General features: G+C 33.4%; 1 protein-coding gene across 4 annotated transcripts in view; it reads right to left on the bottom strand.

The window, feature by feature from the left end:
• Nucleotides 1-924: 924 nt before the first annotated feature.
• The window catches only part of LOC108363341 (glutamine--fructose-6-phosphate aminotransferase [isomerizing] 2-like), a 130,160-nt gene continuing 111,213 nt past the window's right edge, over nucleotides 925-19,871 (bottom strand). The window contains exons 4-7 of one of the 4 annotated variants that reach the window (XM_017616682.1): nucleotides 17,144-17,173; nucleotides 3,801-3,958; nucleotides 2,596-3,435; nucleotides 925-2,512 (exon numbers count right to left, since the gene is read on the bottom strand). In XM_017616682.1, coding sequence (XP_017472171.1) covers nucleotides 2,138-2,512; nucleotides 2,596-3,435; nucleotides 3,801-3,958; nucleotides 17,144-17,173 — 1,403 coding nt within the window. In that variant the 3' untranslated portion in view covers nucleotides 925-2,137. The other 3 variants (XM_017616684.1, XM_017616685.1, XM_017616683.1) reach the window with 3 other exon arrangements.

The raw sequence follows: 19,871 nt of genomic DNA, 5'->3' as shown, positions 1-19,871 counted from the left end.
AATGCAAATTTCTTGTATTTAATCACATTAATTCAGTCACAGGTTTGTTGCTAATTATTTTTCGCTCACACGAATTTGGAAATTAGACCGTTTTTATAAATTACACCACCGCACTACAAGGAATTGGTTGAGCCCTCATATTTGTGGTAATTCTTCACTCAAAGTTTATTAATTACAAAGTTTATCAATATACGATTAAAGTACAAGTAAAGTAGCAATATTTATTTAGAATTAAATAAAATGAAATTGAAAGTTAAAGTTTACAATTATTACACAGATATGTACATCTTTAAAAGCGAACCGTCTTTACCGCCGTCTTCGTCTTAACTCGCTCGTCATTCTTCTTACTTCTTCCTTGCATCCTCGTTCTACGCAATTTTTGCGTCGTTCAACCACTAGTTAATTTTATTTATTAATTTATGAATGAATTTAAAGTTATCGGAAATTTTTCCATTGGTCCGTCGTAATAGGATTTGGTACGAAATTTGGTCGGAAAACAATTTTTTCAGTAGCAACACTGGTATGAATGTAGATACTCGTATGCATGCGCATTGAAGATGTTTTTGAGATAGGGCGCTGTCGAACTGGCTGCCAAGATATGTCGATCTCCACTCAGCAGTCGATATAAGCACAATACGTCTTAATATAAAATATTAATCGGAAATTATTCCACGAAGATTAAATTTGAGAGGCTCTATTATCCCTACCTCCTCTTAATTCGATCCTGGCGACGACCATGCTCGTACGGTACAACGTTCTGTGTAACTTAATGCTCAGATATTTCCAGTTTTACTCTGCAAACGTCGGATAGACTCAAATAACAAAAGTGCAGCGTAATTCAATTATGTAAAACCATTCTGGTTAACGTTTTATGATTTTTTGTCTGAGGTCAAATTAAAAAAAGAAATAAAAACATGTGAAAAAGATTTTCATAATTCTTCATTTATTTATGTATTATTGTAAAACTAACTGCTAATTTAAGTGTACAGCCCCAAAAGGAAGTGCTTGAGATTTTCAAAAAATTGCCCGCTTTAAAATTTATCAAAAGAATGTATTTGCATATACACAAATTCATTAATAAATACATATGTACATAAGTAAAAATATATGTACTTACATACAAAAATTATCAAAAATTACACAGGTCTACGCTTTCGCCTGAAGTCAATGCTCCGTGCTGATATAAAAAAATAGTGAATTCTTGTACATAAATCAGCTCATGTTTTTTTTTTTTGCTATCTGGCACAAAAGGACAAGCTATATAACAAGAAGATATTTGAAGGGGTTAGAATCAAAAGAATCTAAGTAGGTCTGACATTGTTTTAACATAATTAAAGTTAAAGTTGATTACTTATTGTAAATTCTGGGTAAATTCATTTGAAATGATTCTTGCCTAATTGAATGCAGGTTACTTAACTAATTCAAAAAATGTTTACTCTTTGTCGCCAAATAAATACTATATTTAACTATACAAATATGGGTATAACTTATATTTTCAAAAAATGTCACTTAGACCCTTATGATTCTAACCCATCATTTATAAATGTAATTTAAATGAATTTGGAGGAGAATTTTGTCAACATTTGTTGGTGTTTTTCGGAATCTTTTTCAAATATTCTGCCACTGAAAATTATAAAAATTATATAGCAAAAATGGGAATTAGGATACAATTTTATTATAGGACAGGTATATTTCCTGCTTAGTAGTATTTACAAGTAGGGTCAACTTTATGGGATAGGCTTATTAGTGCTATTTTTATTACTTATACCATTTCTCTTTTAAATAGAATTGAAACTTGACCTGATCGAGCATAATTGCTAACTTTTCTGAATTCAACACGCAAAAATGGCAATCAGTCACCCTGCAAAACCATGACTTCAGAGCACATATAGCACACCGTCTTCAAAAGAGTCACAAAAAAACTATTTCTTAGCATATGCTAATCATATGGGCAGGGGCGACTTTACCTTGGGTTTTTTATTTTTTTAACAAATTATAACAAAAATTTGCTCCAGCTTTTGCTGAAAGGTAAATAAAAGCTTTGTGCACATTTTTAGCGCATAATTTCAAAAATGCCAAATTTTGAAGACGGTGTGCGATATGTAGTATGTATATACAAATGAATGTGAAGTCGAAATCACTCCACGGTTACAGACTTGGCTAAATTTCGTGGACAGTCGACATCGCAACCACGTAGGACGGCTATGTGATATGAAAGTAATTGCATTGGAATGACTGTAAGAATACCTTGGAGGCAGTCAACTGTTCGTGGAATTTCTAGTGAGCGAGATGAGAAGGACTTTGTCTCTTCATCGCCTTCCTCACAAACGATGATAGGACAACCTTTACGCGAGGTCACTTGCTGAAGCGCATTTATACATTTAACATAAACTGGGTCGCGCAGGACGATCATCATAACTGGCATGCGATCATCAATGAGTGCTAGTGGCCCATGCTTAAGTTCTCCAGCCATTATACCTTCGCTATGCATGTACGTCAGCTCTTTCACTTTCTGTAGATGTATATCAAAAGAATACCATTAGATACGATTTTCTTAGGCATAATGTATGAATTTTTAGACAAATCGACACTTACCAAAGCACCTTCCAAGCATGTTGCAAAATTATAACCACGTCCCATAATTAGTAATGATTTGTGATGATACAAGTCCTTGGCTAGCTCCTGCACCTGGTTATCAAGTTTTAAGACCAGTCTTATTTGGTCTGGTAGTTTGAATAATGCTTGAATAATTTCTAAACGGCGTTGCTGCAACGACAACCGATCTTCTGACATGACAAGAGCGAACATAACTAAAGAGATGAACTGTGACGTATAAGCTTTCGTGGACGCGACTCCGATTTCAGGTCCAGCATTGATATGTACACCACAATGAGATTCACGACATATACTACTACCAACAGTATTTGTTATTCCAACAATAAGAGCACCTCGCTGCTTGCAGTATCTTAAGGCCATTAGGGAGTCGGCTGTCTCTCCAGACTGGGAGATAAAGAAACAAACATCGTCACGGAAAATTGGTGTATTGCGGTCTAGGAAATCGGACGCCAGCTCCACCATTACTGGCAACTCTGTGAGCTCTTCCAATAACTGCCGCGTGGCTACAGCGCTGTGGTATGATGTACCACAACCAATTAACATCAATCGTCGACAGCGCTTGATTTCTGGTATAAAGTCTTTAATACCGCCTAGTACCACTGTCTTCGTATCAAATCTCACACGACCGCGCATAGTGTTGACCACGGACTCCGGTTGTTCGAAAATCTCTTTCAGCATGAAGTAAGCGTAGTTACCCTTCATTATCTGCTGAATTTCCATTTTTAACGTGGTTATTTCACGCGCATGCGGGTCATCTAGACATTTCTTGAGACGATGGATACTTAGTGCACCGTCTCGAACAGCGGCCACATCATCATCCTTAAAATAAATATGTGGTATTTATTATATGGATTAATATTTTTATACTATGTTTGATATATTTTACATGGTTTTTTTTTTGCAAAAACATTTTAATCTAGATATGTCACAACTCAAAAAATTTCAAATGATCAGGACAGGCATAAAACTGTTGATGCTGCGCAAGCGACGTAAGCAAAACAGATACAGTATTAATAGTATTTTTCCAGTTGAAGAAAATGGTGATGGAGAAGAAATTTTGACGGACGTTAGATATACATATAGTCTGTGAACTGTTTTATGGAAAAACAAGTTTTGAAAAATTTTGAATTGTGACTGATTTAGTGTGCGATATGTATGTATATGTACACATCATTTATCCTCACCTCCAAATAAATGACACGATTTGTGTGCTCGATGACAGCTGAAGCGTCCGATGCGAAAAAGTACTCGACCTCTTTCCCTTCCAATGGCATAAATTCAGAGGTGCTTTCATTACGTGGCAACACTGACAAATCACGAGTTTGTCCATGAGGACGATGTTCTTTTTGATTAAGTTGTACGTTATTAAAAGAAAAGCGGAAGCATAAGCAAATGGTTACACTTTAGCGTTGGCGATTACATATTTAATTGTGTTTTTTTACGTTAGTATAAGTAAGTGTGCTGTAATGTTGGTGAAATGTTATTCGATTTTTGTTTATAGATAGTTATGTAGTATAACAAATTAAAGCAGACTTCAAAGTGAACATTAAAGGGTTGTTTTAAACTAAGTACATCCATATTTGTATAAGCACTTATTTGAGTATATACTAATTACATAATAATGGGTATAACCAATGTGACCAACCCTACTTCGCTCGGAAGAACAGTAGGTACTTCTTTTTTAGCTCTCGTACTTCGTACTTCGCAGTACAGTCAAATTTACTTCTTCGGAATATTTTGTACTTCAGTAGTGCTATTCTCTAAATTTTCTACCGTCCGACAATTGCTGTCGCAGTTTGCGGCAATCATCGCTTGCGTTTGCAACAAGTGTATTCTGTAACTATATCGTATCGATAAAATTCGTTCAGATCTTTTTCTGAAAATTGTCGATATAAAATTATAAATGTACTGGCAATGCTTACAAAATTTCAAACGCAATCAAAAATATTGAGAATAAATTGGAATATGTGCTTTTCCACTTTTTCTCAACAGCTGCTGTAGCCGAAAGGAACTTGTTAGTCATGGGTTCAAACCCTGTGACACAGACCATTTTTTTCTTATTTCATTTACTACTTTTTTATTTACAAATGCTAATTTAAAATTTGGTCAAAATAAAATTAGTAAAATGAAAGTATTGATGAATAGCACCGGTCAACGAAAAAAATTTGTTCTTTGGGGTCTGTTCTCATGCTTAGATTCTCATTCGAAACATTAAAAAACACTTGAATTTTTTATTTTTAGTTCTTAAAGTTTGCTTTTGTCTGATTTACGTCGATAACTATAAGAAATACAAAAAATATTGACTTTTAAACATTAATTTTTTGTTATTTTACATTTATGTGCTTTGTTTATCACAAATCTTAAATAAAAAAGACTCTGATATCCAGCAAAAACTTTTCTAATCGTAATTTAAAGTGAAATTATACAAAAAAATTTAAAAATTAGTGATTTTTCCAGAAAAATTTAAAAATTGCTCTAGTTTTTAAAAAAGCAAACTTTGATCAAAAAAATAATTTTTTTCCTTATTTTTAGCATAGGAGAAACTAAAATTTAATATGTAGAAGTCAGACCCAAAATTCGTCGTTTCCAGGCAAAATGAAAACTGCGCGCCAAAACTTAACCATCGAAAAATGTCACAATGGCGTAGGTGGCAAGTTTTTATTTGTTTTACTGGTGGCCTATTTCTGATAATTTTTTCTTCCACTCTCGCTGCTGGTACTTACTGGAAGTGGTGTTCAATAAACCTAAAATTTGAATTTTTTATTCCAAATACTCGTAAAATGCATAGCTTTCGGGGAACGCCCATTGTCTTAGTGGAAAGATTACACATGTCCGGCCTGCAGAGAAGTGATACACAGCTCGAAAACTTAAGCCTATTATTCCTCCTCAGAGGATGTCGGGACGTTTTGGTGCGCGTCAGGGTATTGATTAATGTTTCTGTCAATCGCTTTCTTAAATATGCCGTGTAGTGTTATCTACGTATTCTATGTAGCCTCGATTTTGATGCCATTGTCTACAGCTTGTGTTTGTTTGTTCTTTATTTGTAAACTGATGACCTATCGTGTTTGCTAATTGGTCGAGTTCTTATTTCGGATGTTCATTTACGCTTTGGGTATGACCACCATTTATCTTTATTTGGTGTTTTGGCGAAATCGATTTGCAGTAAGTCTGGTTTTACTCTGCTCCTCACAGTGCTTTTAAGGCTGCCAAAATCATTGGAAAAATTTTACGGGGTAGGGAATGAATATGCTTTCATAGTGACCACTCGCGGGTTCTGGAAAGCATCGCTTTAGTATGCAACTGGAAGGAGTAAACGTGTTTTTGCCTCAGTCAAATAACAGCAAAGATATTTGACCAAGTAACTTTGTGCAAATGACTATGTAAGAAATATTGTTGTCCGTAAAATGTACAAAACGGCGGCCCTTGGCGCTATTTGACTTCTTCGTGTAGTATGTATTCGTCGGTCTTCGACTCTATATGTATGCATGTAGCGTTCATTAAATTGTCTGTAAGGATACATTATTTTATGAAACAACTCTAAACGAACTTTTGTCGCAAAGCTTAACAACCGAATTTTTTTCATCGTTAACCTATCAACCATGATAAAAATATAGTAAGGTAGAACCGCTGAGAGTCACTTTTAAAATTCTTGACGTTTCCAAACAATTTAATTTTTAAATGTACTCACAAACTCACACACACATTTTCATTTTCAATCTCAAGCAACAACAATTTCGAACAATTTCAATTTTTTATTTTCACTTTTATATGATTTTAAAATGTTGGCAAACTTCAAAATAAAAATTATGGCCGACAAATTGAGTGAACGGTTCTACCTTGCTATGTTTTTATCATGCTATCAACAATTACATATGTATAATTGTTTCCATAATTATCGAAAAGAAAATTTTAAATTTTGCGATGGAAATCGTTAGAAAAATTTTAGAGAATACTCAACAATTTTATTGAGCTTGGGGTCGTTTTTAATGAAAATATTTGTGAAGAAACCACAATTCGAGCTTGAGGCCTTTTTAATGAAAAGTTTTGTAAAAATCCACAATTTACATTTTTGGTATAAGTTATAGCCATTTCAGAGATCACCACACCTCCATCAGACTTCTTCAACTGGGATTCGATCCAACGATCCCAGCCTACCCACTGAGCTAAGTTCGCCAAGTAAACTGTTGTTGCTTTTTCCGCTTTTTTAATTTGTTAAGCCAACTACAATCAAGCGCAGCTATTCTAGTGCTATTAAAACTTGCTCATATGTTTGTCTTTTTTGTTGGGTTTTACTTTTTAGAATTTTCCATGAAAATGTAAACCGATAATGCAAGCAAATGAATTCAAACGGTTTTATAACAATGAATTTCGTACTCAGATGGCGGAAAAAGGTTTGGTAAACGCGAAACTGTGGAGAGAAGAACTGAAAAATGAAATTAAAAATTTAATTTAGTATGTGTTACTAGTAAAAATATTGTATGGGGGAAAAATCTGTCGCGTACGTTATGTCGCGTACGTTATTATTATTTTTTTTTAATAATAACTAACCAGAGATAATTTCTATTAAAAACTGGAAGGAATGTAAAGGTACATTATTTAGCTTAGTTTAGGAATTTTTAAAGAAAAGAAAAACTCCCATGATTCGCAGACTTTCGCGTATATGTGTATGTGCCCTAAAACCACTTTTTTTTTTGTCGCGTACGTTATCACCTTGTTTTGAACGGATATTTTCCACATCAAAGTATTGAGGCTGCTTATATCTTTCTCAAACGTAGTACCCTTAGGTTGCAACATAACCGTGATCTTGTTTTTCAGTAAATTATATTTTTGAGAGATTTATGTTACTCCATAAGCGTGCGAATGTCGCATATGGCTGCATGGAAACACCCATATGCACGCTTTCGTTTTAAAAGCGAAATAATGCATATGAAAAAAAGCGAAGCAATGAATACATGCAAAGTTTCAGTTGAAAACCGAAATAATGCACATGGCAAAAACCGAAATAAGTAAAGCAGACATGCACAGTTTCGGTTGAAACCGAAATAATGTCTAAAATTTAGACTCTTAAATAACAGCTGGGCAGCGTCTGCCCGGCGGGCGACTGCGCGTCGTATTCGCGTATACACACACACGCAGTGTTACCCCTGAAAATTTTTCGAAAGACGCAAAAAAAGTGTCACAGCCGAAAAAAAGTGTCTTCAAGTCATTCAAATCGTTTATACCATGTCACATTAGGTCAAACGATTACTTTTTCTGTGCGAAATTAATTGCATTATTTTAATGTAAAAAGATGGAAAACGTTAAAACAAGTGTAAAGACAGTAAATAAAATGTTAAACGGACTTGGCTTTCGTAAAACAGACTTTTCTGCTTTTTTGTATGTTCAAATGATGAGTATATGTGTTTAGGTAGTACTCAAAAACGTTGTCCAATTAGCTTGGTTTTGACATAAGTTGTTTTCTTACCATACTCAAGCCCCTCCCCTTTAAAATGAGCTACATAATAAAATAAGTATGGTCACATGTACATAAATGGTTTCTTCTAGCGATTAGTTATGGCATTATCGAAATTCCTAAATTAAAAAAAGAAAAATATTTACTACATGTCTCGCAGATATGTCTTAAGGAGAGATTCCTAAAGCAGTTAGTCTTCATAAAACACTTAATTTTCACTTGAGCTTTCAGTATTTCTAAATTCTCCACCGATATTATTTATATCGTTGTTTAAAGTACAAAACCGCGTATCAAGAAAATGCAAAACCGCGTATCAAGATAATGCAAAACCGCGTATGTGGGGTTGCATAAATTATTTTCTAGGGAGAAAAAACATTCATATTTCAAAATGATTCATATTTTATATTTCATAAACATTCATATTTCAAAATAATTCTCTTTTTTATAAAGAAATCGCATTTTTGGCTAGAATATTTCAGAACGAATGGATAAGGATTGAGCCAAGAGCTTGTGGGAGCAGATCCAATTTTTGGCAGCCAATGTCAGTTACGCGGTTTTGCAGAATGCCGATACGCGGTTTTGTACTTTAAACGACGATATTCAGAATACAAATGCTGCTTTGTGACACATTTACCAAAAATCGCTGGTAACTTCCTGAAAAGAATACGAATGTTTATAAAACTAATTTGTTAAAAGAAAAATCGAAGTTTCAGTCCGTAAGTTCTCTCAAGGATTTGCCTTTTTGCGAAGGCGCTAGTGTATTTGTAACATAGCCTCGGCTACGCTAGAGGACATGAAATGTAATCCAAATGAAGGCTGCTATTTTTTTTCTCTATTTATCACCATTAAAATGGATTATTTATCACCAAAAAATGTTGGAGATATTTTTGAAGATACAGTGAAACCCGCTTAAATAAATATCTCAAAAAAAATATCAGAAAAAAATTAGCAAATGTTGCATATGGAAACCAATTTTTGGAGGCGTATAGAGTTATTTTATTTATTTTTCTTGCTTTACAAAAACATACATACTTCACGTTACATACTTCATACAACTTTTTATTTTGAAAAATTTGCTCCAATGGACATTTTTCAGGAGTTATACCCTATTTTATGGTTTCTAACTTTCTGGTTGGCTTTTTCGGAAAAATTTCTTTGACAAAGGCGTGTTTTATTTGACCAGAAATTTAAGTTAAATATTAGCTTATTTTGTATGGGAGACTTACCAAACATAATTATATTGGCTTATGAAAAGCTGTCTTGGCCAGGGATCGAATTTCAAAATTTCAAAATGTGCCTAAGCGACTGCAAAAACAGTGCCGAAAATGAGATGAAAGTACCCCAAAATTAAAATTGCGCTCTTTTAAGTATTTCTAAAAGCAACACTGAAATAATTAATTAATTAATTAATTAATCCCAACGGCTTTTTACCCTCCATTCCCACCCAACCGACACGAGGGGCGCAGTTCGCATGACGTACGGAACTTTTTTTTTTGTAATTTTTTGGTGCCGAGTAGTGGAAACAGGAGTTTTTTAAGTGTCGAGATCTAAAACTATTCAGCTACAGAATCAAATTTATCAGCTGGTTGGATATGCTAAAGATAGTATTCCAGTTATTGAGAGTGGAAATAATAGTTTTCTTTATAGTAAAAATCGAGTCCGATATGTCAAACGTGCTGGAATGAGAGTTAAAATCTTGACATAAACCACGGAATGATTCGTTTAGTTCAAAATTAATTTTGCATGGCTTTAAAAATAGAGGTCGAAAGTATCTTGACAATCGAGAGGGAACATTAACCCTTTCCGGTCAAATCCGTCCCTGATGAATATAAAAATTTTTCCTCTTAATTACAAGGTTCATAGAGCCTCATAATACCAAAAGTAAACAAAAAAAATATTCAAAAGTTGTTTTGGGTAGCTATTAGGGCTACTTCAAATTTGTACAATATATTGTACAAAAGTCCGCAAAGGAGTAAAAGCACTCAAGAAAACTGAATAAATATTTCATTAAGTTTGACGGAATAAAACTTTTATTTCATTGAAAATGAACTTATTTATGTACAAAATAATTGTTTTACTGCAGATATGTTGGAATTAATATTTCATATCTTTTTAAGTATATTTAGTTAAGATTTGCATTAAATAATTTTAAATTTTCTCCATGATAAGAGAATTGTATAATAAAATTTTGAAAAATTTCAGATACAATAACAATATAAAATACAAATGACCCGTTTTAATAAACCTTCCCGGGTTTTCTGCCTTCAGTAGATCAAGAAATCAAAAAACCTGCCCTTTGCTGCAACAACAGCGCACAAGTTCTTCAAAAACTTCGGCGAAAACCACCCTAATTGCCTGTTCAACTGCAACCTTTGCGGACGTTTGTACAATATATTGTACAGGATACTTACAACCTTTCGGTGTAAATGTACAATATATTGTACATTCTTTTTACCACACGAGAAAAATATTTTAATTCATGATAGTTGAATTTAAGAATTTTTATATGATGAAATGCTTTTTATATTTCCATACTATGTGCTTTTATTAGCGATTTTACTTGACTTTCACGTATTTTTTGTACAGTAAATTACCAGAACTTGCGTGTCACTGGAATTTAATAAAATGGCCTATTTTTAAATTAAATTCTAAAAATATTTTTGAAACGTTTTCGATTTTGAAATTTACGTAAACTATTCGGGACATTCCAAAACTTCATAAAGTTTAATTTGTTTTCAAAAATATTAATAAGATTTTTAGTAGCAGGCTTCCAATGTGACAAAAATTTAAATGTACAATACAAACCCTTCGTCTGACACATGAGCCCAGCCAAGCCTTTTCCATTTTCAAATTACAAAAAAGGGCACTTTAAATATTGAAATTTCAGGTAGCTTACTAAAGTTTAGTGAATTACCAATCTGTAAAAAAATCTTTTTCCATGTTACTCGGAGCTCGCTTGCGCTATGCTAATCCTATCTTGACCACAGCGCTCAATTTTTCGATAGCGTTGAAGTCTGGGATTTGTGTTGGCCAGTGCGTTACGTGAAAATTTGGCTCAAGCAGCCGGTGGTGTCGAATATTTTCAGAATCCTTTGGATCTCCGTCCTGCTGGCAAACAACTTCTTCCTCAGGGTGTTCGCTTTTGTCTACAAAGTCCGGCAAATTTGTTGGGAGGATATGTTCATTATTCCTTTTATATTAACCAATGGCACCAAATGCCAGCAAGTAAAACATCCCAAGCCAATGAAATTCACGAGAGTTGGAGCTTTTGGACTGAAAAGGGGTAACATGGTCCGATGGAACAAAAATTCATTGTTTCCAAAGCGATAAAAAATAATATTTTTGGGAAAGACCTCATCAACATCTTCAAAAACACCATGGCAAGAAAAACGTCTAACATGGTGACATGGTTTGCTGTGAATCGTTTGTTAGTTTTTCTGTATACTAGACTTTATTCCTTAGATAATAAGGACAAATTTCTGAAAATTTCAAAGCAATCCGCTTATTATTAAAAAGGCTATATTACTGTAAGTAATGAAATATCGAACATGCACTCGGTTTTGATCGCCAGTGTATTTAAATAATAAAAATAAGCTACTATTGTCGCAACTATTTTCAAAAGAAAGCTCTAAAATTAAATTAAGTTTAACTAAACAAATGTTGCACATAATTTCTATATAAATGCATACAATTTGCATGTGGGTCCAGCCAGACACATGCGTACCGAATGTGCCAATCGAAACATGTGTCTGACGGAGAGTTAAAATTTACCTCAACCAGGAACCAGGCTATTAATCAAGCCTATCATTAATTTTACGATAAATATTATACCTAGCATTCCTCTACGACTTGTGAGTGTAGGAAAATTTATGAGCTTTAGACGACTAGTGTAAGGGGGGATATTGTAGTCTGAATGCCAGTTAAAATCCACGCAATGCAAAAAGCAAGAATTGTTTTTGAATTGATTTAATCCTATATGAATGAGCTTGGTAGCGAGGATTCCAAACAATAGATCCGTATTCTAGTATAGGTCTAACTAAAGCGATTTTTCAATGTTTACTGGGCAATATTTTTAAAGCACAAAAAAATATACCCAGATAAGCAGTAAAAAGACTTCATTGAATGAATGTTTTCTAAGTTACGGTTAACTTATCAAAGTCTTAATTGTTTACCAAGTGGTCGGAGCACAAAAAAAAACGAAAAGTGGCCGAAAATAGCACACAATGAGCACGATAATACGAAAATATTTTCTCTTAATTTTTGCATTTCAGCCCCACTAGCTTGATTGGGCTGCTCGCTATCTCTATTAGCGATTGTTCATTTACTGCGATAGATCTCCGGCGATGAATCGCTTGCGTGGACCGCTCATCTCAAGCATGAACTGTTAAGTAGTTAGTTTCGCAGCTTGTTTTAACTTTACATTTTGATGAAGTTCTGTTTTTCTATAATATATATGCGCAAAACAACGCGCAGTACGCCATTTTTGCGAATACAGTAATGTTTGTTATGTGTCGTATGCACTTTTGAAATGAAATCTTCTGCGATGACATGCCCAAGTACCAAAATTTCTCTGCGATGAGCATTTTGCTTGCGATGAAACTGACAGATAGCTGTACGCTAATCGAGACAGCAGGTAAGTAAGTACGTTATTGACAACATATGTAGCTGTTCCAAATTTCAGGACAATAGCATATGATATGAAAACTTCAGTTTGTATGAGGGTGCCACGCCCTTTTTACAATACCTGCCACTTTCCGTCGGAAGTACGTTAGCTTAAGCATTATGAAAAGTTCAGTTTGTATGGGAGGTGCCACGCCCCCTTTCCAATACCAGCCACTTTTCGCTGAAAGTAAGGTATTGATAACATATATAGATGTGTAAAATTTCAGGACGTTGGCGTAAGGGATTACAGAGATAAGCGATATGATAAATTCAGTTTGTATGGGAGGTGCCACGCCCCTTCTTCCATTACCTACCACTTTTCGACATAAGTACGTTATTGATAACATAAGTAGCTGTGTCAAATTTCAGGACGTTAGTATAAGTGGTTCTAGAGATAAACGATATGATAAATTCAGTTTGTATGGGAGGTGCCACGCCCCCTCTTCCATTACCTACCACTTTTCGACATAAGTGTCAAATTTCAGGACGTTAGCATAGGCTGACTTCCAAAACGTCAATTGCTTTGCATACGTACAAAGTATAATGTTCCATAACGCCGAACTACAAAATATTGACAATGTATACTTTTCCAAATCGCATCCGAAAAGTTATCGAAATGCATCGCTAGAGCAATCAGCGCATCAGAAATAAAGTTGATGCTTCGTTTGTTATTGGTTAACATTGGTGTTTCAAAAATGGAAAATTCAGAAAAATCTTTCATTGCTAAATTGAATATTTAAAATATCGAGCCCTAACCGCCAAAATAACGTAAGCGACAATTATTCAAAATTTTATTTTTGATGCAGAAATATTCCTCGGGCATCCAGATGTATTTCTGCATCGAAAAGAAAATTTTGAAAAAAATGGCGCTTACGTTATTTTGGCGGTTAGGGCTCGATATGCAATGTATATGGTTGCAATGTGTCGCAACTCTGCATGTGCATATAAACAGTTTGAATACCGCAGTATAACAGTTTCCAAACATTGTATTGATACGTTTTGGAAGTCAGCCATAAGTGGTTCCAGAGATAAACGATAGGAGATGTTCAATTTGTATGGGAGGTGCCACGCCCCCTTTTCCAATAGCTGCCAGTTTTCGCCATAAATTGGCTATTTGCAAGTTATGCATCAGTGCCAAGTTTCAGTCCCCCAGCGTAGTTGGTTTAAGAGATATGTTGGTGCCCTCAAAGAAGGGGTTTCAACATTTTATTATGAAGTATGTCTATGTGAAGATATCCATTATTCTCCCACTGAATAAGAACGTTAGGAATATCCCGACCCTAGCGCATCCTGTCGTGTAAGTTTTTAGTCCAAATGCATTTTTTAGGAATATCCCGAACCCAGCGCCATCTACCGATTAAATTTTTTGTCGCAATATTTCCCTCCAAGGTTCTGACAAATGTTCCAGATATGAACGAAATCGGTCCAGCCGTGTGGTAGTTTCGTGATATACGATATACAGAAAACTCTATGAAATTGTTAAATCGTGACCAGGGCTGCCAACTTGGCGCAAACTGTGCAATTTTTGGCCCTATTTTACTTCTAACGGCACTTAGTTTTTCAATTTGGCACAAAGTGCCAAAATGGCACTTTCGAAAAATAGTAATATTTCAATATATATTTGTGAAATCCTTTGCTTGTACTTCTTTTTGTCAACTAAAATTTTCTAGTTTCAATAGTGTTTAAAACGGTTTTATCTTATTTTGGCATTTGGCTTTTGTTTTAGGATTGTGTTTCTAATTTTAATGCTAAATAGAAAGAATTAGAAAAAATGGCACTTTTTGGCAGTTTTATTTTTCTGTTTGGCACATATTGGCACTATTTTATCCTCAATATGGCACTTCACAGCTAAGGATAGTTGGCAGCCCTGATAGTCTCATCTTTCTTAATTTTTTGGCAACAATAACAAAAATTGTAAATTTTTTTAATCGAAAATCCTTCCACACAGAAGACTCAAAAAAGTGCTTTTTAAAGAATTGAAATCGGTTCAGGCGTTTGGTCAGGTATCGCGGTCATACGAAAGACATTCAATTTTTATATATTTCGATAGATAATAATGATATTGGTTAATCAGGACGATAGCAAGTCGTGGAATCGCTATATCTCAGAAATAGTAATCGTTAAAAATAAAAAGATTATAGCAATTCTTGTATGATCTACACTTTCGTCTTACTAGTGATGGAGAACTATCGATGGAGCTATCGATAGGATCGATGGTTTTATTTTGCCGCCACTATCGAATTTTTCGAAACACTCGATAGTTATATTTTGTTCACATCATTGTTAACTAGGCGTCGAGCACGTTCATGGTAAAACGCAAGTAATTAGTTTTTAATAACTGACTTAAGGTCTGACTTTATATAATTTCTTAAAAAATAACTTCTTTTGGTTTTAAAATAATTTTTACAGTTTTTATGTAAAAAAGTGGTTAAATTAAAATGAAATGAACTGTATACTTACTCGTTTTTTTACACAAGTTATATGTTGTTAACTTTTTGTTTATACAAATAATCTCTATGGTTTTTCTAGTTGCGAAATGGTTTATCTGAGAACAGGATCTCTTCTTGGCTGTTGTTGTCCGACAAGAAGACGAAACGACCTAATTTACAAGCGATGGGATCTATTATATCACTTGCGAATTCTTTTTGACTCTATTAGCCATAAAAAGTGCAATCCAATTTGCCCATTTACAATTTTAAATTTATCAGACTGTTATAATTTGAAATAACACATTTTTTTTATGAAATTTCACTATTTTAAATACTAAGTTTGATGAATCTTAAAAAAGATTGGTGAAACCAGGTATTAGTATTATAAGTCAATTATACATATGTTAGAAAATTTTCGATAGTATCGATAGTATCGAATATTTTGTACTATCACTATCGAAACTATCGAATGTATACACTATCGATAGTTTTCCAACATTACGTCTCATCTATTTTTATGATAAATCGTACAGTTTTGCTGAAAATGCAAAAAATCAATTTATGTGACCTTTGACCTTAAATAAATTTGTTTGCAGACGTGGGATCGATGGGGACTTGTGACATTTCATTCATAATGCTGTTCGCAACAGGGGTTTAACTTTTTTTTGTCCGAACACTTTTTCGGAGTTTAAGGTGGTTGAATCAGAAACTTTATAAAAAATAACGATTTTTTAGCTTTCTGCATATTTTTTTCTTTAGTGACCAAACCACTTATGTTAATCGATTGAATGACAAATACCACTTTTCTATGCCATTCCATATTTTTATCGTTATCTCAGAAACTAGGTCTGACCTAGAGAAACCATTATGATTAGACTGCGGATTTTACGCAAAATACGGAGCCTAGAAATATGTACCTCGTAACTTAGCAAAGTGTATAAATTTGTATAAACAAAATATATTCAAATTTATACACTTTGCTTATAGTTATGTAGTACACATTTCTAGGCTCCGTATTTTGCATAAAAGTCCGCAGTCTAATTATGATATTCGGAATCAAGATAAAACTGTACGTTAGAAAAGTTTTATTTCATTATTAGAGGTTAAATGTTATCAAAAATTAATGAGAATCTAGTATTTTTTTATAAAACCTAGGGATTTTTTCGTGCAAACCTGCAAACCATATTTTCAGAGTATTCTGAATTTTAGAGGAACTTTAAGGAATTCGTAAAGATCTCATTCGATTTTTTGCCGAATTTTCTAAAATGAAACAAACTGTGCACAATTCGATTCTTTTACGAAATTTCGGAAGAAAATCGATAAAGCAATGAAAATAATGCTGCTATGTGAAGAATTTCTTGCAGAATTTTTTCAGAATTTTCTTTATTTTTCGTACAGAAATTTCTTTACGAGTTCGTGTCAACCACTTCATATAATTTTCTTTGAAGATTCGTAAAAAAATCGGTACAGAAATGAGATACTCCTAAAGATATCGTTAAGATTACGGGAAATTTGGTTTGCAGGGTAAATAGATAAAAAATAACTTCTTACTTTACCTATATTCCTTTAAACTTTACTTCAATGAAAAATGCCTTAATTTGGTGCAATAAAGCATTTTCAAATGTGTGAAACAGTGGTATTTGTAATGTCTTTCACTCAAATAGTGAACGGTCATAACTTAAATTTGATATTGACTACACAATTGAAATGTAATAAGATGATATGTAAATTATGTAAGCCTTCTTCAGAGCGAAATATTAATTATGTAAAATGCAATGTTATAATCATTTCTACACTTTTTAGATGTCATGAAATGATGTTATTTTTGAGTTGTGACCCTTATCTGCTTCGTGTGTAACATGTACGTATGTATGTATGGAAATGTGTTCAAAAATTTACCTCCACCATCAACTAACACCCATAAGTATGTATCCACGCATGTATGACGTATTAAATCCATATGTATATTTAAAGAGGACAGTACCTTTTTCACAAGTTTGTGGTGATTTATCATCTGCGAAACGTAAGTAGAAGGTAGTTGTTAACATAAGTTTCGAAAATTTTCAAACAAAGAACACAGTTTCAGGAAAATTTTAAAATCGATGTAAGGAATAAAAAATAAAATTACATATAATTGGAATACAAGATGCAATAATGTTAATTTAAAGAACAATAATTATAATAAAGAAATAAGTAAATTGATTCACATGTAGGTACATATCGCACACCGTCTTCAAAAGAGTCACAACTCCAAATTTGGCAATTTTGAGATTATGCGCTAAAAATGTACGCAGAGCTTTTATTTACCTTTCAGCAAAAGCTGGAGCAAATTTTTGTTATAATTTGTTAAAAAAAAACTGAGGTGAAGTCGCTCTTGCCCATATGATTATCATGTGCTAAGAAATAGTAGGTTCATTCCTTATCTTTTTGGACTAAAATCTGAAGTGTCAAAATGCCAGAGCGGAAGCAAAATGCGCTCACTAAAAAAGAATAACAGAAAAAAGTAAAGGAACGCAAAAAACCAAATTTTTAGTCCAAAGAATGGCAACAACAACACTAACGTCAAATAAGAATGGAAATGTATGTACAAAACACATTCACACAAGCACAAGCACAATAAAACTTACTATATCAATTATTTTTTGCTTCCTTCCAATTTCAATTCACTTTTTTTACTTTTTAGGTTATTCTCCCATTTTGTGTATTCTTTAATTTCCGTTAATTTAAATTCAGTTGAGCTTGACACTTTTCAGGATTTTGCCAGAAAAAATTCTTCTGACTAAATCTGACTACTTCGGACTGAAGAGAGTCACTCTCACTGAGTGTTGCTCTCTCATTTTTGCTGTCATTTTCGAGTTAAGGAACGCTTTTTGGACTAAATCTGACTACTTCGGACTTTTTCTGGGAGATAAGGAACGCAACTAGTTTTTCTATTTTCTGACAAACGTATTATTTTGAGTTGTGACTCTTTTGAAGACGGTGTGCGATATGGAGTTTAACTTAAATAATGTTCTCAAACCCAATAATATATCACAACGGAGAAAACGTTGTTACCAAAAAGTGAGAAGCAATTGCACCAAATCATATTGCACAGGTATTAGCATTAGAGCAAAAACATCATTTAGTTGTATTTGTTTTTTCCTAAGTAAAACTACTATCAGCTGATTGCACTGTTTTAGAGCAAACACGTTCCATGGATGCCACTATCCAAATCCCACGCAGATTCCGAAAACCGAGTTAATATTTTTGCTATGGATACGTTTTTGAGATATCTGCAATTTACCGTTGTTCAGTTAAAAAAAGTGGTTCGCTTGAATCACGTATATCTTACGAACCAATTGAACAATCGTAATACGAAATACGGCAAATTAAAGCCAAAGAAATTCTCCATGGGCACTTTTCGACATGATTCACTAATACAAGGTTTTATAAGTAATGACATTTGAGTCAATTAGAGGTGAAGCAAATATCGTGGCACTATCGATGCATCGATGTTTTTGCATTTTTGCTAAACTTCGATGGTTGATGGCGACTATCGATGTTTCTTTTGTACACCTCTGCGCATGTAAAATGAAATAATATTAGTTTCTAAAAATTAAAATATTTTTAAAGACTTTTAATAAAAAATCTTTTATTCTTATGGCCTTATTCATAAAAAATAAAGTAGGTTTAAAGAGCTTTATAAATTGACGTTTTCATACATTTTTCAATTTATAAACCTTTTATAAAGTTACTTTATTTTTTATGAATAAGGCTATTAATATTTTTATTGAGCTTTGTACCACGATTGTTTATTAAGAAAAATTTAAAAAGCAAGTTTAAGCGGTAGAAGTTATAGCAGCTATTTCGGAGATCACCACATCTCCTCATATGACTTCTTTTTTCTAGACTTTATTAAAAATACAATGTTAATAAGCCACAATAACATTGACAAAAAATCTTGTATCTCTTTTTAATAACATGAGAATAATAGTAATAAATTGGCGCTTACGCATATCGTCGTTTAAAGTACAAAACCGCGTATTGTCATTCTGCAAAACCGCGTAACTGACATTGGCTGCCAAAAATTGGATTTGCTCACACAGCTCTTGGCTCAATCCTTATCCATTCGTCCTGAAATATACTAGCCAGAAATGAGTTTACTTTATAAGAAGAAGGACCATTTTGAAATATGAGTGTTTTTACGCTCTAGAAAATAATTTCTACAAGTTCACATTCGCGGTTTTGCATTTTGCTGATACGCGGTTTTGCATTTTGTTGATACGCGGTTTGGTTATTTTACTTGGTACATAAAATCAATGCGTTGAAAATAATTGAAATCGGACTAAAATTACGGCCGCTTTTCATACAACGGTAAATTTCAGAAATGCTTGAAACTTCAATATTATGAAATTTAAGGACGCTAATTTACTCAAAATTGATACACCCCGGCTTACCATATAGCGGTAGCTTTCGGAAACACATATTTTTATTACTTGCGGCGGGTATTTAATATTCGGCTCCGCCCGAACTTAGACTTTATTAGTTGTTTGTATAAAAATTTAATTAAAAATATAAAACAGAATCCACTGATCTGCAAAATAGACAATGAATTAACTTTTTTATGGTATATTAAACATGCTATATAGATATTAAAAATCAAATAAATAATATAAAAAAAACTTTTTAATATACAACGCTTTTATAAATGGACTAAAAAGTAGAAAATAATA

This window comes from Rhagoletis zephyria, unplaced genomic scaffold, assembly GCF_001687245.7.
Source record: "Rhagoletis zephyria isolate East Lansing unplaced genomic scaffold, Rhagoletis_zephyria_1.1 Rzeph_scaffold_01250, whole genome shotgun sequence".
NCBI classification, from domain to species: Eukaryota; Metazoa; Arthropoda; class Insecta; order Diptera; family Tephritidae; genus Rhagoletis; species Rhagoletis zephyria.
Note: the sequence above shows the minus strand (reverse complement) of the source record. Positions and strands in the feature narration are given on the sequence as shown.